The 24904-nt window shown below is 39.1% G+C and overlaps 1 protein-coding gene across 2 annotated transcripts in view; it reads right to left on the bottom strand.

The window, feature by feature from the left end:
- The window catches only part of LOC132155256 (dipeptidyl aminopeptidase-like protein 6), a 167496-nt gene that overhangs the window by 116004 nt on the left and 26588 nt on the right, over positions 1–24904 (bottom strand). Inside the window, exon 1 of one of the 2 annotated variants that reach the window (XM_059564134.1) lies at positions 7915–8507. The exons of the other annotated variant lie outside the window; for it this stretch is intronic. Coding sequence (XP_059420117.1) covers positions 7915–8106 — 192 coding nt within the window. The 5' untranslated portion in view covers positions 8107–8507. Of the gene's footprint in view, positions 1–7914; positions 8508–24904 lie in introns of those variants that run through there. 2 annotated transcript variants of the gene reach the window in all.

Below are 24904 nucleotides of genomic sequence, written 5' to 3'. Positions count from 1 at the left end.
TTGCGTGTGTTTAGTCAGTGGGGAGTGTTTGCACATTAAAACTGAAGTGTACTGCACACCATGACAGCTGGGGCTTAATATGACAGGCCTGGATCACTGTTGCCCGCCAGCTGTTCGGATGATGCATTTCACGCGGTCGCATTTCAAACAGGCAGAGCCAGTCTTTCCAATCAACTTCCTCTCCACACTTACTCAAAGTCAATTTCCAACACATGACGAGATTATTATTCAGGCTTAAAGTTTGGTTTTCAAATGCGTTCAGCTGCAGTCTATTTTTAACTTCTATTCAACTCTGACAAGAAGTCAGACTGTTCATCTCATGAAATCAGTCTAGGCGTTTGCGTTGGCCGATGTTTGGAAGTGACAGACACTTGAAGGATTCACAGCGATCCACGTGTGGTGTGAAGCAGAAAGCTGCGAAACGATCATTTTTGATGACGAAAACCAGCTTTGTTACCATTGTCTCTAACTTTACGTATATAGTGAGACACATGTCTAAATCAAGTCCTCGTGAATGAGAACGTGGAGGGCTAAGAATAACATTTCTATACTCAAGCACTTAGATGAGCGAGTCCTGTGGGAGACAGCTGCATTTGTATCACTGATATGTCTCTCACACTTAGCCGCTTGGATACAAAACGTGTTTCAACATTAACAATCTGCTATGCCGTTATAAAAGTAGGGAACATAAGAAAACTCTCAAATGTAATAACCGTGAGCAAGTAACACAGACACCTAGAGTCACTTACTTTAAATTTTCATGCTAAAATGCCTCTGTCTTCTTCAACTTTTGACCTATCAAGCTCAGATTATGAATGTGTCTCTACATCTAGATTTTAGATTCAAATGTTTGCTTTCACCATGTGACATTTTATTTTTGTCTGTTATCAGTTCTTCATCAGACACAATATGTATTTATTTATTTTTCTTTGTTTATTATTTGTTTTCATTTTGTCCTGCACCTGAACACAACTTTTTTGGATGTGTACACCTTTTTGCAATTCTTTGCACTACTGTTTTAATAAATTATAAAACACAACAAATAAAAAAGAAATAATGAATTTTAAGTCAACATACAACTGCAATTGTCATTCCTTGCCTGTTGTGTTGGAAATCTGAAAAAACACCTTCCCAGTAAGAAAATATGTAGGACGGGCCTTGATTTTCTCCATTTATTTGATTAATAATTACAAGGGCAAATGACTAAACAATATATAATAAATACTGCAATAGTCCATTAAAAATATGTTTTACCATATACTTCACTTTCCCCCAACACACCACACCTGGGACTGGGACACCTGAAGTTTGTATTGCGTAATCTGTAATGTTTATATCTTCTATTAGACACACATTTTTAACATACGAATCCAGAGGTCAGAGCTCACCAAACTTCACACACTTGAACAACAGTAAAAAAAAACTTGGCATTACAAGCACTTCCTGTGTCTGTTTGCCTCTTTAAAGGGTTGGTTCACCCAGTAATCAAAATGATGTCATTAGTAACTCACCCTCATGTCGTTCCAAACCCGTAAGACCTCCGTTTATCTTCAGAACACAGTTTAAGATATTTTAGAACTTAGATTTTAATGTGGCTAACACTCTCTCTGAGTTAAAACAAACCAATATCCCGGAGTAATTAATGTACTCAAACAGTACACTGACTGAACTGCTGTGAAGAGAGAACTGAAGATGAACACCGAGCCGAGCCAGATAATGACTCGTTCACGAGTCAAGAACCGTTTCTGTTAGACGCGTCTGATTGGAGAACCGAGGAGCTGATACTGCGCATGTGTGATTCAGCGTGAAACAGACTGGCACACAGAGCGTCTGAACCGAACTGATTCTTTTGGTGATTGATTCTGAACTGATTCTGTGCTAATGTTATGAGCCCAGGTAAACCGAAGGCTTGCAATCATTGCCAATGACGCCATTACGTCAGACGCAAAAGAACCGGTGAACCATTTTCTTCAACCGGTTTATTGAAACAAACTGTCCGAAAGAACTACTGGTGATCCGAAAACTGATGCAACCGGTTCTTGACTCTTGAACGAGTCATTATCTGGCTCGGCTCGGTGTTCATCTCTCTCTTCACAGCAGTTCAGTCAGTGTACTGTTTGAGTAAATGAATTACTCCGGGATATTGGTTTATTTTAACTCAGAGAGAGTGTTAGCCACATTAAAATCTAAAATCTAAAAAATCTTAAACTGTGTTCCGAAGATAAACGCAGGTCTTACGGGTTTGGAACGACATGAGGGTGAGTTATTAATGACATCATTTTTATTATTGGGTGAACTAACCCTTTAAGAAGAATAACTTTATGTATCCCCCAATTGTATGTTGCTTTGGATAAAAGCATGTGCAAAATGACTAAATGTAAATGTAACTTCAAATACACAACTTAAAAACTTTGAAATTGTGAGTTTTAAAGTCAGAATTCTGAGATATAAACTCCCAATTCTGAGAAAAGAAAATGTCTTTTTCAGTTGGGCTTTATACAAAGTTCACAATTGCAAGTTTATATCAAAATATTCTGAGAAAAAAAGTCAGAATTGCAAGTTTATATTTCAGTTATGAGAAAATAAGTCAGAAATGTGAGATATAAACTCAAAATTGCAAGATATAAGTCAGAATGTATGGGAAGTAATAAAAGTCAGTGGAGCTAAAAGTGTACTTTATGACACTTTTTATGACAACCCTATGGTAGCATTCTTCTTCATACTACCATATTTGACAATTGCAAAATCTCCTATAAGAGACTTTATCTCAGGATTTGTAGTGAAATGACACATGTTAAAATGTTTGGATGACCTCAATATGCTCCAGAGACATGTGACCTAACCACCAGATTAGGATGTAGAATAATTTCTGGGAATGGATCTAAACACAGAGATGAGCACATCTGGCCAGATAGTGAATACATAAAAGCATTTTTGGATAAGTTCATCTTTATTGTGCAAAATGTTCACTGTGCATGTTTTTCATGATCTGCTTGACGAAGTGTTTACCCTAAAACATCAAGAACGGGCCATGCAATCGTGTGTGTTACTCATTTACATACCATTAGTGCTATAATGCTATGTTTGCAATACTCATAATAGAGCAGTAAGCCTACAATCGAGTGTGACATTTCCACACAGGCGCTATCATTTTCACTGGTGTGTGGAGAGATAATTAAAAAGATGGTGTTGACTGACCTACTCAAATGTCCTTAATCGTGTGGCTTAGTTAGCGTACAAAGAGCAGCAGCTCTCACTGTGTCCTGAGGCTCACATGACGAGACGGCAAGCAAAACATGCAAGTCACGATTTGTAATTCTCAACCCCGTGTCTTCAGGCAGCCTGCTTGATCTTATCCAGCCTGTCACACATTGTGAACTGTGACACAAGGCAAAGCCAGGTTATTTGACTGCCTCCCGCTTGCTGGAGTACACAGAGAAAGCCAATATGCTTATCTTTATGAAAGGAAACATATCCACAGGCCCCTGTCCTTTTGAATGTCACTCTATTCTGAGTCAGCCACCTATGGATGATTAATTAAGGTCACTGTACTGCCTCATAGCCCTGCCAAAGAGAGCGCAGAATTACAAGATGAAAAACCTGGAGTGATATTTTATACTTTGACAGCCTGTAGATCAGGAAGTCAATGGAGAGTCTAACCATCTAATTAGCTAGCTGCATATTTAACCACTATTAGGAAAGAGAACACAATCATTCTTACTAACGGGTTTTTCAGAGTCGATACGTTTACACCTTTCTGGGAAATCAGGTTAGATGGACTTACATATTGATGGAGAAAATATGTCTTAACATTAGTGATGGGATTTATGGCTCTTTGAGGGGATCCGGATCTTCGTGATCCGTTCCTTTCAAAGAGCCGTTCAAAAGAACGGCTCTTTTGGCTCTTTTTAAATATTTAGTCAGTTTTAAGAAGCCAGCTTGGGGGCATCTCAGTTTATCCTGGAAATAATTACTGGGAGGAAAAATGAGGTGAGATTTGTAGTCAAATAATTAAAACTCAGATATCACACACCAATATCTGAGTTTGAATTATTCTGAAATATTGATTATTACCTCGTTTGTCATGTGTGGACTATATTTCATAGGGTTGCACAAATCCCTCTGCTTAGACAGTGACATCACTATTTTGGATTTACCTTTAGTACAAAGTGTGTGTGTGTGTGTGTGTGTGTGTGTGTGTGTGTGTGTGTGTGTGTGTGTGTGTGTGTGTGTGTGTGTGTGTGTGTGTGTGTGTGTGTGTGTAAAGCTACGTTGACTTATGTTATTCATACAATACCTACTCAAATAAACATCAAAAACAAAGCCGGCTGCAATGAATTTCTGTGCAAAACAGCTTTTACTACAAACACTTTCACACAAGAACATTGTTATCACACAAGAACATTTTGATAGAAAACAAAAAATATTTAAAGTAGATAAAATTAGAATAAATAAAATGGAAATGTCTACATACTACATACTATTACTACTGTAAACTTTGCAAATAGGACATCAGCCCCTTCAAGTCAATGAACAATAACAAAGTGGGCTGCAATGAACATGCACAACTAATAACTAATATCATCACGCTATAAAGGGTTTGCCTGCGCTGGGTGCGCCCCTCCCCCTATAACTGTTCTGTCTCGCGGAGGAGCTCATTTGTGTGCATCTGTGTGAAACACGCATAGGAAAAAAGAACGACAGAAAGAACGGCTCCCCTCCAGCCGCGACTCGGCTTCCATCGTTCATGTTTATGAGCCGTTCAAAAGAATCGGTTCGTTCGCGAACGTCACAACTCTACTTAACATTAAAAAAAATACACTTCACACTGTAAAAAAAAAAAAAAACATGAAAAAACAAACAAAAAAAACAACAACTGAAAGTATGTCATATTGTAGGTTCTTCAAAGTAGCCTCCTTTTGCTTTGATTACTGCTTTGCACACTCTTGGCATTCTCTTGATGAGCTTCAAGAGGTAGACACCTGAAATGGTCTTCCAACAGTCTTGAAGGAGTTCCCCGAGAGATGCTTAGCACTTGTTGGCCCTTTTGCCTTCTGTCTGCGGTCCAGCTCACCCCTAAACCATCTCGATTGGGTTCAGGTCCGGTGACTGTGGAGGCCAGGTCATCTGGCGCAGCACCCCATCACTCTTCTTCTTGGTCAAATAGCCCTTGATGCCTTCAGTGTGACTCTACAATTTTCATAGTCATGAAAATAAAAAAACTCTTTGAATGAGAAGGTGTGTCCAAACTTTTGGTCTGTACTGTATATGCTGAATGGATTCTGATGTGAACCTTCAGTTTGAAGAGCTCTGATAAGTAATAAACAACATGATATGTGGCCAGCCAATGTAAATTATGTAAACACACAAACAAACAACACATATTTATCCCATTTGCATCTGCAAGGTGTGTGTAACACTGGGTTTATATAAGTTGGGCACCCACTGGCAGAAACATAAATCGACACCTATGATTTGCACTATGGTGATATCTACTGTTGTTAAAAAATGATCAAATGCTTGATATAACATTAGTATTTCCAAAAAGTTTTTCATCCACACTAAAACATCAAAAAGCACTAAAATCATCTTACTGCATGTGTGTATAATTTCATAAAATCTCACTGAGATGATACAGGGAGACCAGACATAATAAAGTTTTCATGCTATTTGCCTGCCAGGATCATTTTATAAGCAAAATATCCTTGGTGTTGCACTAACTGGTGTATCTAAGTTTCACAAAAGATTACCATTTGATGTATGGTCTAAAACACAATTGCCCTCATGTTTTTCCTCTGGACAGCAATTGCAAATACATTTTCTGTCATCTCTGCAGGAAAGTAGATTGTACAAAGGAATTTTTAGCAGCGCAGTAAAAGTGTACAGGGCATAACAGGCACATACCAGTATAAACACAGACATCTACTTGTACAATATGTCACATAAAAAAGGTTTGGCTGGAAAAAGTGTGTTTTCAGTGTGGACAGAAAGCCAAAAATGTAGAGGAAAAAGATGAGTTATCACGTTAAAGATGTGTATCATTACAACAAACAATTATTAGTATTGGTGAAGGTGGCTTGTTATGTTGTTATCTTGTCTTTGTAATGATGTAATGGGATCATAAAAGCAGCAAAGAGCTGATGTTAGAGATGAAATTTTACTCCAAAAGGTTTTACAATTATTGCTATACATACATATAATACACTCTTCTGTCTGACTACAACAAAGCTCTATCAATTTTTCCTATGCATTTCGATCCAGGCTGACAATATAATTCAGTGTCTATTCTATAAGTGTAGATGTATTAGCTCATAATAAAGGATGTCCAAGTCACAATATTAAAAGTGTAGTATGGATTCTGTATGCTGACTGGTAAATGTACTCTGGAAAAAAAGTATAACTTTAGAAGATCAAAATCAAGATCAGGGATCAAAATCAAGGGGGACTGATTGAGATCCCCGTCTGCTGATTGTCACTGTCCCATCATTAATTATTCAGCACAATCTACTTGCACTGAAAGACTGTCACAGGACTTCAGACTGTCCACGGCTAAACACAGCAAAACAATTCCAGAAAGATGCTGTGGTTCTGAGTAAAATGAATTCTTTATAATATAGCCAGTGGTCTAGATGATTTTACAGTAAGTACCCTTTAGAGTCGTAACCTTCTGCTGTCAGCTCTGGGTCTTGACCCTGTAAAGCATGAACGATTTGTCTAGACAGCTTCAATGACGAAAAGTGAACAACATCATCCATTAGCCAAGAACGCTATTCCCTACAGACACAAAGATATCATGCTTTTAGTCTGTAAGATATGCTAAATCTACTACTAAAATACACTGATGTGACAGCACCATGGGGTAGATAAGTGAGTCTTTTCATATATACATATATATATGTGTGTGTGTGTGTGTGTGTGTGTGTGTGTGTGTGTGAATTTGTTCAAACTAAAGTAGTTATGTTAACTAAAGTAGTTAACTAATGAACCTTATTGTAAAGTGTTACCAAAAAAATGAATATAAATAAGTAAATTTGCCCAGAACACAACATGGTTTCTCAGGCCGGAAATACCACGAATGAGGTGCCCTTGAGCAAGGCATCGAACCCTCAACTGCTCCCCGGGCGCCGCAGCATAAAAATGGCTGCCCACTGCTCCGGATGTGTGTTCACAGTGTGTGTGTGTGTGTGTGTGTGTGTGTGTGTGTGTGTGTTCACTGCTCTGTGTGTGTGCACTTTGGATGGGTTAAATGCAGAGCACGAATTCTGAGTATGGGTCACCATACTTGGCTGAATGTCACTTCACTTCACACTTCACTTCATAAAAAGCGAACATAGGAACATAATGATTTTGACACAAAAGTCACAAAGGATTACAGGGATCATTTTTGTTATATGGTAGATTTTCTGGACATGTTACAACAAACTTCCTGCATTTTGGTTACGCCATACTGTCTTTTGTCAGACATAAGTTTTTCAAAAATTAATAATATTTGAAAACAACTATTTAAAAGAAATAAGATAATCCTTTGCACTGCAAATTTTATATATATATATATATATATATATATATGAAACTAATATTAGCAACACCTGATAGCACAGGTTGACGATTTGTGACACATCATCAGATGGCTGTGACGTCATTCTTCTCTTAGAAGGTCAAATCGGTGAGAATAACGTGTGACAGACGCTTAAGTTAAATAAATAAATACAAACCGCTCAGTGCGCTACACGACCAACAAGAATAATCCCTTAACCTTCGAAATGCAACAACTTTTACTTCTGCTTCATTGTTTGTTAAAAGGAAAAAATATATATGCACACACTATTAAATAATAAAAACACAAACGTTAAAAATATCGACTCCTATTTCAAACACAGCAGCCGCGTAAAGAAAATAAAAGCGCTCTCTTACGTCTTCCTCCTCGCAGGCGTTTCTCTTGCGGTGCTGAGCCGGAGCTCGGGATGAGGGGTGATGAGGACTCTTCCCAGCCTTATTCTCCTCCTCGGAAGCCTGTCCACCCAGGAGACGACTGGCTTCAGGTGGATGGGGGAAAGAATTGTTGGTGTTAATCTTCCCCGTGAATCTCTGGTAAAGCGAAGCCATGAGTCCGGTGAAACCACTAAATCATCTCAAAGCAAGGAATCTCTTCTCAGCTGCTCTCCTCGGGTGTGTTTTATTTTAATGTCCCTCTCGCGCGCTTCTTGTTGAATAGCCCAGAGCCTGGTGTCCTCCGAATAAAGGCAGGAAGACGAAGCCTCTGATTGAAGTGAATCTGTGATGAGCTCCGTTGGAATATTTTCTCTGTTTTATGGCTTTGACTGGAGCTCGGGTGGCACTACAGAAAGTCTGCTCTGCATTCAGAGCACGTTGTTTCCTCTATAGCCCTCCTGCAGAAAAGCGTCTACACAGCAGCCTGTAGTGAACTGCACTCTGTCACGGATTTAACAAACAGAGCTTACAACATCTCAGTGCGTTTCAGAGAATGAGGAGAGGGCTAGAAAGACAGCAGCGTGAGCTTTACACAGAGCTGTGTGTGTGTGTGTGTGTGTGTGTGGATGAGACATGTTCTGCATGGGAAGTGACCTGACCACTGACAGGATATTTTCTATCTGAAGAACACACTTACACACACCACTAATATTTTTCAAATGACACATTCACTAAAATAAAGAGCAATTACGCCGACCGAAACATTACACTTTGTCTGAATCATCCCATCTATTGACGGATTTTGACAAATGTTCAATATTCAGCAATAACCTTTCTCCTTTACTTCAAAACAGTGCTGGAAAGGTCATATGCACAGTGCTAGGGTGCCACACTGTGGTAAAATGAAATATAACAGCCCAGACTGCGTTAGTCCATTAATACTTTACATTAAACCACCATAAGCGTGATATTAATTAATAAATCGAGTAATTGTTCGGCAATTTTATATTTAAAAATCTACGTCACGCATTCAGCACCTTAACTGCTACACATCGACTTAACCCTTAATGTGAGACTTATTTCCCGCCAAATATGCTCGATACAATACAATTAGCACAATTAACGTAACACAATAATAGCGCAATTAACTTTCTAGTAACGTAGTCCTAGTATTTAAACAGATGAATAAAGCTGAAAAAAGAGATAGAATTAAAATCAGAGATTGTTTAAAATATGGAAAACCTTTCAGTTTAAGCAATATGTTAGTTAAGGCATTTCATGTAGCCTACAAACCACAAACTGTGTCAGTTAATATTTATATTAAGTTTGTAGCGCATAACACCCATTGTATCTAACATGATTCAAACAAATTAATAACACAAAACATCAGCAATTCAACAATTCATTAAATCCATTGCTAAATTCGATGAGGTCACAAAGGCTTTTGTTAATTATTATCAAATAATAAACATTGAGGACAGTGATGAAAACAGTATTTCCAAGAAAACTCGTTGAGTTTGAGAGCTCAGGGACCTGCTCAAAACAATGTAGTGAGATTATTTAAAATTCATCCCATATGTTCACGTTTATTCAGTATATTAATGCATACATGATGGGGTTTTGTATTGCATAATAGGAATAAACCCATTATTATTTTATCAGGACTATCAAAACTGCATCTGAATGAGGACCACAGAGCGGCAACAGAAACAAGATTATGTAAAATACATTTATGGTGCAGAACATGGTACATTTACAGCCTATAAAGCCTAGAATGACACTGATTATATATATATATATATATATATATATATATATATTGTAAGGGACATGTGAATGTGGTATTTATTCCACAAGTTTTGACGCGTATCTTCTTGCCTTGATTCACACTTGAAATCCATAGTTCGTTTATCACTGTTTATTCTTCCAAATCAACAAAGAATCACGTTCTTACATACAGCATAATCCAAGTGCAGCGATGTCTTCTCAACAACTTGTTTGTAGAGATACTATACTCATAAGGCAATTATGCTATGATAAACGGTCAAAAGTTTTGTGTTCTCCCACGACCATCTGCACTTATTGCATGAGCTTCAAACTTTTCTTACATGTGCTACAAAATGGAAGTTACCGAACATGCGCAGTAAGAACAACTATAATGTAAAGAAGTATATTCAACAGGAAATAACTAATTAACATAAATAATAACTGTATCAAATTTACATAATAAAAATATGAAAATATACCTTTTGAAATATGAAATACGGCTCTTACATTTCCGGCCCCTAATTGACAGGCAGGAAGACTGACAATTACCTAAACTGAAGTAATATTTACATTGTACATCACTTTAGAAACTTTAAGTGCCCATTATCAATTTTGAACTGTCCATTTCTTTGTGTGGCATAGAAACAGTCCTTGATATTGAAGAGTATTTAACAGTCCATTTCACAGATAAGGCACAACTTATCAACAGGCCTTTCCAATGTATTGGTCTTAGTTTTAACCAACACACGTCTTACCAGTCCTTTGTTATCTGGAAATACTTTCATGATTCTACCAAAGACCCATGAATTTCTTGGTGAAGAGTCATCTATTATCAGGACGACATCGCCAATTGCCAGATTTTTCTTTACTTGATTCCATTTTTGACGCTCTTGGAGTAAGGGCAAATATTCACACACCCATCGCTTCCAGAATAGGTCAGCAAGATACTGAATTTGCTTCCACTTGCGCCGTGCATAAACATCTTGTTTTTGGAAAAGTCCAGGCGGTAAGGCTGGTTTCCTTTTCATTAATAGCAGGTGATTAGGTGTCAAGGGTTCAAGATCTGTTGGATCATCGGTTGTAATGGTAAGTGGTCTGTCATTTATTATTGCTTCCACTTCACACAGGAATGTATGCAAGCTCTCATCATTAAGTGTTTGTTCTTTCAGCACAGATCTCAGGATTTTTCTAACAGACCTTATCTGTCTTTCCCATACTCCACCGAAATGAGATCCAGAAGGTGGGTTGAATATCCATTGTATTCCTTTCTGCATGAGAGTGCTTTCGATTTTTGATTGGTTCCATTGTTGAATGGCCTTACGCAGTTCAGTCTCAGCACCAATGAAATTAGTACCGTTGTCACTTCTCATGATTGACACCTGCCCTCTCCTGCACACAAAACGTCGGATAGCATTTAAACACGAGTCTGTGTCCAGCGTATGTGCAACTTCAATATGCACAGCTCTTGTTGTTAGGCAGGTAAACAATACGCCATATCTTTTAACATTACTTCTACCTTGTCTGACTTCAAACGGTCCAAAGTAGTCTACTCCAACATTGGTGAAGGGTGGTTGATCTGGCATTATTCTGTCATGTGGCAGCTCTGACATCTTCTGCTCTACAGCCTTTGCTCTAATCTTTCTACATGTCACACATATGGAGAGAAACTTCCTGACAATGGAGTTTGCAGAAGGAAGCCAGAATTTTTGTCGCAACTTTGAAAGCATATAGTTCCTTCCACAATGTCCAATTCTCTCATGAATGTCTCTTAAGATTAAAGTTGTGACATGTGAATATTTGGGTATAATGATAGGATGCTTCACATGCTCAGGCATTGCAGATTTACCAAGACGACCGCCAACTCTCAGCAATCCATCCTGAAGTACTGGATCTAGTTTAGAAAGGCAACTGTTCTTTTTAACAGATGGATTACCTTTTTGCAATGAAGAAATTTCTTCTTTGAATACTTGACTTTGACTGAATTTGATGATTTCATTTTCAGCCCTTGTTAAGTCTTGCATTGTTAGAGCTTTGCAGTTTTCTGCTGTGGGTTTTGTCTCACAACTCTGAACTTCTTTGTCTTTGGCTGTTTTGCTGCGCTGTATAATTATCTCCTTAAAACGAAGGATCCATGCCACAGCTCTCTTTAATTTGTACCAATCAGAGTAATAATTGATCAAATTGTTCACAGCATCTGTGCCATCCACTGCACACACAAGGTTCACTGAAGCTAAGTGTTTAACCTCACTGTCATCCATTTTTGTTGATAAGTCATGATTTGTTTCAGGCCACTTATTCTCTGGTTCTTTGAGAAAAGAAGGACAGTGGATCCAACTCATGTTTTTCATGAACTTTTCACAAGTAAGTCCTCTGGATGCACAATCAGCTGGGTTCATTGAGGTGTTGACGTACCTCCACTGTTGTGGTCTGGTCGACTCCCTTATAACGGCAATCCTGTTGGCCACAAACGTTTTGAAACGCAGACCTTCATTGTCAATATATCTCAAAACAGTGGTACTATCAGTCCAAAATACAGATTCAAACAATTCCAGTTCCAGTTCATCTTTCAGCATTTTGTCTGTGTTAACAGCAACAACTGCAGCAGTCAACTCCATACGTGGAATGGTGGTCTGCTTCAACGGCGCCACACGTGACTTCCCCATCATGAAGGCACAATGTGCGAGTCCATCAGTGTTTAACAGTCTGAGGTATGACACAACTCCATATCCCACTTCGCTAGCATCTGAGAAGTGATGTAGTTGTGCGGAAGTTGAAACTCCAAAGTCAACAGGTTTAATGCATCTTGGCACACTGAAGTCAGTCAATTGATTTAGCCCTCGTAACCAGGCAATCCACTTTTCTGCACACTGTTCTGGAATGTTGTCGTCCCATGCAAGCTTTTCTTTGCACAACTGCTGCATTAGAATCTTTGATGGCAATATGACAGGTGCAAGAAAGCCCAATGGGTCATAGATGGAGCTTGTGACTGACAGGATTCCTCTTCTTGTTACAGGTCTTTCTTTCACACTGATTTTGAATTTGAACACATCTGAATTGACACACCATAACACTCCTAATGCTCTCTCAGCAGGAAGTGCATCCCGACTCAAATCCAATTCTCTTGCATCTTCAACTCTCTCACCTTCAGGAACAGAGGCTAACAATGCACGACTGTTGCTTGCCCATTTTGTAAGATGAAATCCTCCGCTCGCACAAAGTTTTGTGAGATCATTGTACAAGGCAATTGCTTCAACATGACTTGAAACAGACTTTAAGCAGTCGTCTACATAAAAGTTCTTAAGAACTGTGTGAACTGCTTCAACAGATGATTTGCTGCGATTTTCTTCTGCTGTCTTCCTAAGAGCGAAATTAGCTACACTTGGAGATGATTTTGCTCCAAAGAGATGGACAACCATCTTGTACTCTTCCAAGGTTTGATCTACATCTCCATCTGGCCACCATAAGAAGCGGAGCAGGTCACTGTCTTTTTCAGGAACTCTCACCTGGTAATACATAGCTTCGACATCTGCCGTCATGGCAACTGACTCTTGTCTGAAGCGGGTGAGCACTCCAATGAGTGAATTTGTCATGTCTGGACCCTGTAATAGCTCACTATTTAAAGACACTCCCTGAAAACTTGCAGCACAGTCAAACACCACCCTCAGCTTCTTCTTCTGAGGATGGTACACCCCATGGTGAGGTATATACCAGACTTGACCATCTTGACGACGTAAGTGTGATGAAGGCACCTTGACTGCGTAACCTTTGCTCAGCATGCCATTCATGAAGTTTTTGTACTCTTCATGAAAGGAGTGATTTTTTTTGAATTTCCTTTTGATATTTAACACTCGCTGGACAGCTGCACTTCGATTGTTAGGCATTTGGACAATCGTTTTCTTGATTGGAAGGTCAATGTAATAGTGACCATTAGAAAATTGCACTGAATTAGATACAGACTCCAAAAACTGGTGATCTATCTGTGATAATTCGGCTTTGTCATCACAATTTCTTTCGGGAAAATCATGATTGTACTGTTGTATCAGCATTTGTTCCACACTCTCCAGGGAAATTCTGTTGACTGTAACGCTTGTTTGTGCACAGCCATGCATGCTGTCTTCAGGTTCTCTAAGAGGTCCATTCAAAATCCATCCAAGGGCAGTCTTTACTGCATATGGCCCATTGTGCTTACTATTTATTACTCTCCATGGTTCCAGAAGCTTGAACTCCTTGTTCCCTATGAGGATCTCCACTCCAGCATCAATGTGAGGTAACTTCACTTCACTGAGGTACGGCCATTTGTCAACTTCCTGTTGCTGTGGAACGTTCTCCATTGAAACTGGTATGCTCTTTTGTGTAAACACTTTGGAAAGTTCAACGAAGTTGTTCTCTTCCAATCCACTCACTTCCAAGTCAGTGAGCATGTAACTTTCCACTCGTTTGCTTGAGTTCATGGTGCTTAGCATCATGTCAATTTTCCTGCCTTGGACATTCAACTGTCTTGCTAGTGCCTCAGTGCAAAAGGTAGCAGAGCTGCCTGGGTCCACAAAGGCATACACTTCCACGCACTTGTTACTTTTTTTTGACTTTATCTTGACAGGTACTATTGCAAGAACACAGTCGTCTCCGGCCCCAGTGCAGGCACTTGTCTCGTGACTCATTGTGGTGGGTAAAGTGGTAACTTCAGTTTTATCAACTTTTACCATTTCCTTCTCAGGAATCTTGTCTTGTGTGGTTAAGTGTAACATACTAGGATGTCTCTTTGAGCACAGCTGACATGTGCTTCTTCTGTTACAATCTTTGCTTAAGTGTCCTTTGACTAAGCATCCAAAGCAAAATCCATTCTTTCTTAAAAAGTCAAATTTGTCTTTATATGGCTTAGCACCAAACTGATAACATTGCTCCAATGTATGGCTTTTCTCACAGAATGCACAAGGTTTAGTGAAAGCACTGATAACTGGCGCACTGTTGCTTTTCATCATTGTCAAGTCTTTTTGAGTTTCGCCAACCTGTTTGAAGTCAGTTGCAAAACTACTACTTCCTTTTCCTTCTCTTTTCAGCTTAGCTCCTTGAAAAGACTTGTTGGTGTGTTTTTTATCACCTGCCAAAGCATCCAGATCTCCAAAAAGTGGGTTTGATATTACCTTTGCTTGGCGATCAACAAACTCAACCAACTGAATGAACTTGGCTCTTCTTCTATTGTGCTCCTCATACTCGTAAGCATGGGCTCTCCATCTTTCACGCAACTTGTATGGCAATTTTGAGATAATAATCCTCATGTTAGTAGGATTATCCAACTCATCCATGTATTCAATGTCCTCCATTACATTGCGACAAGTAACCAGGAACAATGAAAATGCACTTAAAGATTTTCCATCCTCTGACTTTATTTCAGGCCATTTGAATGCCTTTTGCATTAAGGTTGTCGCAATTTTCAACTCATTTCCAAACTTCTCATACAAAAGTCTCATTGCTTCTGCATAACCACGATCATTTGGCATGTGCTGGCAGCTTTTGACAATGTCTCTGGGCTCACCTCTAGTGTACTGCTCCAGAAAGTACAACTTGTCAGCACTACTGTCAACTCTGCAGTCAACAGCATGTTCAAACGCCTTCATAAAAGATCTGAACTCAAGTGGATCTCCATGAAACAAAGTAACCTCACGTTGAGGTAAACAAGACATTTGTTGGTTCTTCACAAGCATTGCTGTGATGTCTGTCTGGCGTTGCATCACTCTTTGAAATTCTGATGTATCAGTGTTACCGCACAATGTTTCATTGACTGGTGTTGACCATTCCTTTGCAGTGTTTGTTTTCTTAGGTCTGACACTTGCAGGTATACTTGAATGAACTGCTTCAGGACGTGATAGCATTTTACCATGCCTTGATCTTACACTGTATTCATCATATTCATAATGATCCTGTTTTGGAATGACTACATTGGCTGCTTGGATGGCCACATTTTGATCTGCATACTGTAGTTGTTCTTCACAATCTTTATACACTTTAATTTTAGCATCAGACATTGCAAGAGCCGTTTCTATTTCCAACTTTTCCATTTCAGCCTTTAACTTTGCTTCTTTCATTTCCAACTCCTGTCTTTCTTTTAGAGCGGCTGCTTTAGCCAACAAAGCTGCTCTGTTAGCTTGTTCCTTTAGACGAGCTGATGATGCTGTAGATATGGATGATTTTTTGGAAACAGATGCTGTTCCACTTCCTGACTTATTAGACGTGACCGTCCTGGATGACACCATTGACACACTGTCCATTGGTGAGACTTCATTATCACAGATTTGAGACATCTTAATGCACTGTTTAGTTTCCTCAATCCATGACTTCACTTTTTCCATGAACTTTTTGCAGCATAATAATTTAGGCTGAAACCAGAAATCCTGATCAGCATCATGCTCTTCATCTTTCAAATACAGCAGCACTGTTGCATTACTTTCAATAAATTCTTCAAACATCCGTTTGTAGAGTTTAAACTGCTTGTTTTCAACATCATTCAAGTTGGAAATGTTTTCCATAAGCAATTCAATCTCATTTGATTTTGCAGTTAATTGTCTCAACTTGCCTCGTCTGGCGTTTATCTGGTTGTGAAGCTTCTCTTCCAAACCCTTGTCCGTTAGCGCCCTCTTGCGTTCAGACCGCTCAACAACATCGTCGTCGTCGTCTTTTTTGTCCGCCATTTGTAACACTTCAAGACGTGCAATTTTACTTACAATCAAAGTTACACAACTAACACTTATTGCAAGCGGTAATATGATCGATCTTCATTCATTCATAAATCCAATGTCCTGCACAGCACTATTTGGCCACAACAAGCGAAGCGAGTCCTTCTGACGTCTTAAGCACGGTCTTCCATTAACGTGCATTCAGGTGCGCACTTGTAAACACACTTAAATAACGGGTAAAACTTTTGACTTACATGTAAGGGACATGTGAATGTGGTATTTATTCCACAAGTTTTGACGCGTATCTTCTTGCCTTGATTCACACTTGAAATCCATAGTTCGTTTATCACTGTTTATTCTTCCAAATCAACAAAGAATCACGTTCTTACATACAGCATAATCCAAGTGCAGCGATGTCTTCTCAACAACTTGTTTGTAGAGATACTATACTCATAAGGCAATTATGCTATGATAAACGGTCAAAAGTTTTGTGTTCTCCCACGACCATCTGCACTTATTGCATGAGCTTCAAACTTTTCTTACATGTGCTACAAAATGGAAGTTACCGAACATGCGCAGTAAGAACAACTATAATGTAAAGAAGTATATTCAACAGGAAATAACTAATTAACATAAATAATAACTGTATCAAATTTACATAATAAAAATATGAAAATATACCTTTTGAAATATGAAATACGGCTCTTACATATATATATATATATATATATATATATATATATGTTCTGTTTTCTTTTAAAAAAGCACCGCCATTCGAACACATGAAAATACAAAATAAATAAATAAATAAATAAATTCTATGCTTAAGTCCAAAGGTTTTTTTCCTTTTAACCGAATGTAGGTAATTTATAGAATTCTGCATGTTTTCAGAATACCTGCATGATGCTCCTTAAATGCTAAAATCTATACATCATACAATAACTAACAGCATGTTTATAGACCACTTTACACACACACAGACACACACACGCATAATGAGCCCATTTACACACACACTCAAATACATTCTCCAGCTCTTGTTAATGTGGTCCAGACTATATCCCAAATATCTCTAGAAAGCACAGGGAATTAAATAGTGTGTAAGAATCAACTAATTCCCCTTTTACTGCAGTGGCAGGCAGTCAGCTGAAGTGTGCTTACTCGAAACAGAGGTGCTGTAGGTCAAATAACCTGTGGCCTGCATTATTCATGCACGCAGTGCTACAAGGTGTTCAAAAAAATATGGAGGCTGCTATCATGGATTTACCTTAATCATAGCTTCTAGATGATAAACGCTTAAACCTGACCTCAAGGGACGCTGACTGCCAAAGTAGTGTCTGCATTATCCAACCTCTTCAAACTACCACATTTACCCAGAAGTCATGCTGCTGTATGCAAAGATTTTAAATGAATGTTACATTTCCATCTTATCTTGCTAAATCAAGTTTCAATATTTTTTTATTACTTTCATCTTTGAGAAATTACCAGGTATATTTGCACCACTCACATAAGCGCCAAACAGCAGTAAAAATTGTGAAGAAAAAATTGAAATGCACTCTCGTTTTAGCAAGAAAACCATGAATGAGGAGTAAAATTGATTGCAATGAGAGATTCTGTCACTCAGTCCTCTGCAGCATCCACAACATAACATCATAAAAAAGGACTTTAAAAATACATTTCTGTATGCTGCGCAGATGCTCTTTAAGGGATCAATATGACCGCATCGCAAAAGAAACAAAATCTCAAGACCTTACACAGGTTTAAAGCCATAAAGAAAATCCATCAACATGTTTACATCACTAATAATTTGTTTATATTTATATTATATTATTTTGATCAATTTGAGCATCAATGTTAATATCATTTTGGCCATGAATAATGAGACAGGTCTATTAATCATTTGTAGTTATCTTTAAAGTAAAAATCTAAATACAAAACAGGTGCATGAGAATATCCTTAAGGCTGTGTGTGACAGACAGTGATACATTTCTGCTTTAGTGTGTATATCAAAATGCAAATAAACCATAGAGATGACAATCAATCACAGGTGACCCTAATAAGATCCAAGATCATTTGCAGCATAAACCCCTTATCAATCAATTGTGCATCAATATTCAATACATCCAGGGCTTGATTTCGCTGATATGACACTGGTGAATGCAGCTGAACTACAGTACTTCAACTACATCTTTATGCCACAAAGCCTATATTTGAGTTGCAAAATCACAACATCATTTCGTTTTGCTTTATAAACAGTGCATTGAACCTTAATGAAAAAAAAAAGTTTTGAATGCACAGTACAATAATAATGGCCCACTGGCAGTTTCTCTAACATACACAAGTGTTTAGGACAGACAACTGTAAAGGTTTGCTCATGTGTAAACTGCTTGATATTTGATGAGTTTGTTGTTTGTGAAGCTTTCAACTGTGTTTAAAACAGCTTCTCTTTTAGTGAAGAGTCCAGCAGACCTGAAGATCAATAGAGTAATCTGTCAGGACGCTCCACATATACTCAGAGCAATATCAGCCTGACTCACAGGATGACAGAGAAACATCTCTTCAAGGTCTAGGGCTGTACCTCAATTTGCTGCCTCATTGACTGTAATGGCCAACTGCTGAATAAGCAGAAATACATTTCAAATCTAAAGAAATAACAAAGAGAGCTGAAGGAGGGTGGGATTCATCTCACTGTTTGTCAGTGCGTCGCTAATAACGCATCCATTTAAGGATATGCTCATTTATATGAATTCAGATTCTCTTTTTTCTTATAGTGGCTCAGTGGATAGCAATGTTGCCTCACAGCAAGAAGATCCCCAGATCAAGTCCTTCCTGCATCTGAGACCTTTCTGTATTGAGTTTACAAGTTCTCCCTGTGTTGGCGTGGGTTTCCTCTAGTGTTGACTCAATACTGACATTTATAACTTCGATATAATAGTACCTTGAAAAATATTGATATTCAATACCATTTTTGATAAAGGCATCCAGTTATCGCAGAAAAAAAAAAGGAAGGAAGGAAGAAGATACAAATGCTGATCAAACATGGAGACAATAAACACACAACTGTGACAATCTATGGTTTATCTGTGTTCTTCAAGCCATCTCCAGTATCTTCATAAGAATAAAGATAATTTATAATGCATTGCTAATCAACAATCAAATATTATCAAATATTATAAGATAATGTATTTTTGGCATCATTCTATTATAAAGAATTTCTGTATCGCTAAGTATCGAAAAATCTATAATTTTGAAAACACAAGTTTCCTCTTTAAAGGAATTAAAGACACTAAATTGTAGATGTGAATGTAGAATATAGTATTTTTTCAAAGCACTGAATGAATAAGAAGTGCTGCATGGGGTATGAAATCTCGGTGCTCTTTGGTTGTATGGGATAGTATATATTTAAGAACTAGAACTCCAAGACACTCAAATTATATAGTGAAAAGTTAAAAAGCCTTTATTGCATCACTGGCTTTAAACGTTAAAACTCTTTTGGCGAGAGGTACATCTACGTGTTGCGGCTACATGCCTTCATCAGGGTGTTAACGTTTTAAAGCCAGTGATGCAATAAAGGCTTTTTAACTTTTCACTATACAATTCAAGTGCCTTGGAGTTCTAGTTCTTAAATGTAGAATATAGTATTTTCAGAATACAGTATATGCCATATTTCTACCATTGCTTATACTGTAAACTATGTATAACCCTGGAGCACAAAAGCAGTCTTTAGTCTCTGGGGTATATTTGTAGCAATAACCAAAAAACATTGTATGGGTTAAAATTATAGACTTTTCTTTTATGCCAAAAATCATTAGGATATTAAATAAAGATCATTTTCCATCAAGAAATGTTGTACATTTCCTAAAATAAATATATCTAAACTTAATTTTTGATTAGTAAAATGCTTTCTAAGAACTTCATTTGGACAACTTTAAAGGTGATTTTCTCAGTATTTAGATTTTTTTGCACCCTCAGATTATTTTCAAATAGTTGTATCTCTGCCAAATATTGTCAGATCCTAATAAATCATACATCAATAGAAAGCTTATTTAATCATCTTTCAGATGTTTTGACACTTATGACTGGTTTTGTGGTCCAGGGTGACATATGTACACTCATTCGTGGTCCTTTTCTATCAAATTGATTTGAGCTGCAGTCAGATCTTTAAACATGCTAAATTACCTAGCAATATTTGAAACTATGCAACATTTTTTGGGTGGGGGGTGTCGTGAACTATTTGTGTTCTTTGAATTTACAAGTTTGTAAAATTAGTTTAATCTCCATTGGTGAAGTGTCCGTCAGAGTTGCATAAGCTTTCATTTCTGCTCTCGTGATGTAAAGTGGAAGTAAATGAAGTGGGGCTTCACAGTGCATTGAAGGTATGCATTTTGTCAGTATGTGCTTCCTGGAAATCTAATTACAGTACATAATCTTGGCATATAGCATCATGCTCCATATTTAAATATGCTACATTCTCGATGACCTGTATTTTGTTGGAATACTCTATATCTTTTGAACACTGTTTATCATAGTTCACTCAAAGATTATTATAATTTTTTCATACAATGCATGTCAGATGTCAACAAAACCGTCTGATTATCAAAATTCTTCAAGATATTTTCTTTTGAAGAAAGAAAGTCATACAGTTTTGGACCGACATGATGGTGACTAAATGATGACAGAAGTCCCATTTTGGTTGAACTATCCCTTTAAGTATTTGGTGCTGTGGCCTTCTTTCATTTAGTCTAATACTTTTTTTCTTACTTAAAGCACTATCATCAAAAGTGACCTTAGAAAACTTAAATGCATCAAAATTTTTCAAACTATTAAAACTTTCAGGCATGCAAGTCCAACATTAAGATTAGTTTTGTAGTTTTTTCTCACTGCCTGAGGAATGTGAAAATGTATTACTTTTGCAGAGTCAACTGATTGCAAGAGTAGGCAATTTATTCATTACTACTTACTAAGCTTTGATTCAAATTGCGGTACGAATGGTTCATCATTATTCTTACAGGGCATATCGACAACTACGTTACAACATTCAACACCTCTATACAGTATAAGCCTATTGACTTTCACTTTCATCTTTAATCTCTCTCTTCTGCAGTAATTTGCATGAAACTGAGCATGAAAATGAGTGTGTGTTCTCACTGAAGATTTCTCTGTTTACTGAACCAAGTTTTTTGAGAGAAAGAGCACATCACACAGCCTTCAAATCCAATTTTCAAATGTCCAAGATAAGGCGCCAGGGAAATTGAAATTTATCCAAGGATGATACAGAGCAGAGTAAATGATAAGTGAGTAAATTAGACATCTATAGAGAGTGCAAGGATTAGACATGTGTATTAGAAACTCTTCACGGTCCTTTTCACGTTTTTAACTGGAGGTGGTTTCAGAGGGTGATTTTCTTAAGGTGAACCCTAAAAAGATTGTACTGTAGCAATCAGTGAATACTAACTGCTGTGTGGTGCATCAGTGTCGCCTGTGCTGCAGGGTGTGAGAAGCATTGAGCCTCAATGCATGACAGAATGCGTTTCAGCCTTGGGTCCAACAAAAAGTTATTTGATCCTCTATATGGTTGTGCATGAATGTGCATGGTATAATGTATTGGCACAGGAGACTAAAAAGTATGTTTATATATCGTTTTGAGTGAAAGCAAAATAGTCCAATGAGTAAAGCTTGTAAACAATGCCACATAACAGTATATTTACCTCATAATTACCATTCCGCATCCATAAGATCATTAGTCAGCTAGAGCATATAACTATAAAGAAGACCATTTTGATAAATATATGTTCTGTATTGCATATTCATATTTGACTTAACGTGTTGTCTAAGATGTCATGATTCTGCCTTCTTGTCTCTGATTTTTCTCTAGTCTTGTGGCAGGATCATGACAGGCCCATGTTTTATGTGCAAGCACATGGCCATTTGTTTGGGCCATGTGCTTGCGTTGTCTCGTTCCCTTGCCCCGCCCCCCTTGTTACCCTAGTTTTGTCTTCATTGATTTACCTGTTCCACCTGTTGTGTTCATTAGTAGCCTCCCTTTATAACCTCGTGTGTTTCTCTGTCCCTTTGTCGGTTCATTGTTTAAATATTGTCACGTTGTTTAAGATTGTCTACTGTTGCTACCAGTTGTGATTTTGTCAAGTCTTGTCTAAGTAATTGTTTGATCGTGTTTTAGTCATAGTCTAGTTAAGTGCAGTGTTAGTCTAGTTTTGTCTTCCTTCGTCTGTCTAGCCCTTGTTTTGCCCCCTCGTGGGTTTTGTTTTCCTGTTTTTTGTATAATAAACTGTGTTGCTGTGACTACTGTCTGCATTTGAGTTCATCCCTCCACCACCCATCCTGACAGAATGAACCGACCAAGAAGGAACTCAGCAGACAGGGGGTCCTCCGAACTCCAGCGACAACTGGATTTCCGCAAACAATGCTGGCTGTCATCCCCTACTGACAAGAAGAGGGTCACCCTCCCTTACTCGTCCGAGGGTGAGTGGATCCTGCGGAACTATGCCCAACTATGGGAGAGTATCTCCCAGGAGGAGCTGCAGGTCTCCCCCTCGAGGTCCCCACCTTTGGCCAAGCTGCCAGTGATCCCAGAGGGTCGTCGCCTGGCCGTTGCAACACTGGGGGATCAGGCACATCCCTCCTCGAGTCCTGAGGCACCTCCCACGCCTGTTAATCTTCGTGGTAAATGAGGGAGACGGACTTCGTGGGATTCTTCGTCGGAGTCATCCTCGGGTGAGTCAGCGCTGTCTGGGACTGCCCATCCAACGCAAGTCACAGATCCCGCTGAGCTTCTCCAACCGGTCACAAGTCCGGCTATGACTACCACACCGCGACCTAAGAGGAAGAGGAGGAGAAAGGGAGCCTCTCGCCCTTCATCTCTGCCGGTCCCAGAGCCCGCTACTGCAAGCCCTGTCCAAAGCGCTGTTCCAGAGCCCGCTACTGCAAGCGCTCTCCCAGGTGCTGTTCCAGAGCCCGCTACTGCAAGCGCTGTCCAAAGCGCTGTCCCAGAGCCCGCTACTGCAAGCGCTGTCCCAGGTGCTGTCCCAGAGCCTGCTATCGTGAGCGCCGTACCCCAGTCGGCTGCCGTGAGCGTCATACCCCAGTCAGCTGCCGTGAGCGCCGAACCCCAGTCAGCTGCCGTGAGCGCTGTTCCAGAGACTGCTACAGACAACGCTACTGACAACGCTGTTTCCAAGGCGGAGATGTGGAGCGTGGGTTCTGAGTCAGATTCTGTGAGCTCCATTCCTCTCTCCGCTCCTCGGCCGCCTGCTACACCCCCAGTCATGTGTCCTGTTGTGTCCCCTGCTGTTTCCCCGGTCGGGCTTCCTGTTTCTTCGCCCTCTGTACCCCTGTGCGTTTCCCCGGTCACCCCTGTCACCACATCACCCCAGACTGTTCCTCATGTGTCCCCATCGAAGTCTGCCCGGACCCCTCGCCATCAGCCATCATCCTGTCCACCCAAGACCTGTTCACCCTGGACTGCCCCCTATGAACTTTGTTGTACCCCCACCCCCCCTCCCGTGTTTGTTATTTTTGTTGTTTAATCCCAACCCTGTTGTCGTGTTTTCGTGTCTGCCTTTATTGCTATTTGTCATGTTTTGTTGGTTTGTGTCCTGGTCTCAGTCTGTCATGTCACGTGTTTAGTGTTCCCTTAGGGAGCGTCTGGAAGCCGCTCCTTAGGGGAGGGGTTCTGTTATGATTCTGCCTTCTTGTCTCTGATTTTTCTCTAGTCTTGTGGCAGGATCATGACAGGCCCATGTTTTATGTGCAAGCACATGGCCATTTGTTTGGGCCATGTGCTTGCGTTGTCTCGTTCCCTTGCCCCGCCCCCCTTGTTACCCTAGTTTTGTCTTCATTGATCTACCTGTTCCACCTGTTGTGTTCATTAGTAGCCCCCTTTATAACCTCGTGTGTTTCTCTGTCCCTTTGTCGGTTCATTGTTTAAATATTGTCACGTTGTTTAAGATTGTCTACTGTTGCTACCAGTTGTGATTTTGTCAAGTCTTGTCTAAGTAATTGTTTGATCGTGTTTTAGTCATAGTCTAGTTAAGTGCAGTGTTAGTCTAGTTTTGTCTTCCTTCGTCTGTCTAGCCCTTGTTTTGCCCCCTCGTGGGTTTTGTTTTCCTGTTTTTTGTATAAAAAACTGTGTTGCTGTGACTACTGTCTGCATTTGAGTTCATCCCTCCACCACCCATCCTGACATAAGAGAGAATGCAAGAAGCTAAAGGTAAAATTCTTTTATATAAATGCATGATACTGATGAAGAAAAACAGACTGGATGTGTGCAAGACTTATGACAACATGTATATGATGCATTGAGGAGGAGCCCAAACTACACTCTATGGCCAAGTGATGCTGATACAGTTATGGGCCGTGATACTCACACAGATTTTATGTAATATACAATTATTTGTGACTGTATAGTTTTCAAGTTATAAAAGACTTTTAGTTCCCACTTTAAAGGGGTCATCTGATGCCCATTTTCCACAAGTTGATATGAAAGTCTGTAACAGTGTGGTTAAAATTTCTCA

The sequence above is a fragment of the Carassius carassius genome, chromosome 12 (genome assembly GCF_963082965.1).
Source record: "Carassius carassius chromosome 12, fCarCar2.1, whole genome shotgun sequence".
In the NCBI taxonomy this organism is placed as follows: Eukaryota; Metazoa; Chordata; class Actinopteri; order Cypriniformes; family Cyprinidae; genus Carassius; species Carassius carassius.
Note: the sequence above shows the minus strand (reverse complement) of the source record. Positions and strands in the feature narration are given on the sequence as shown.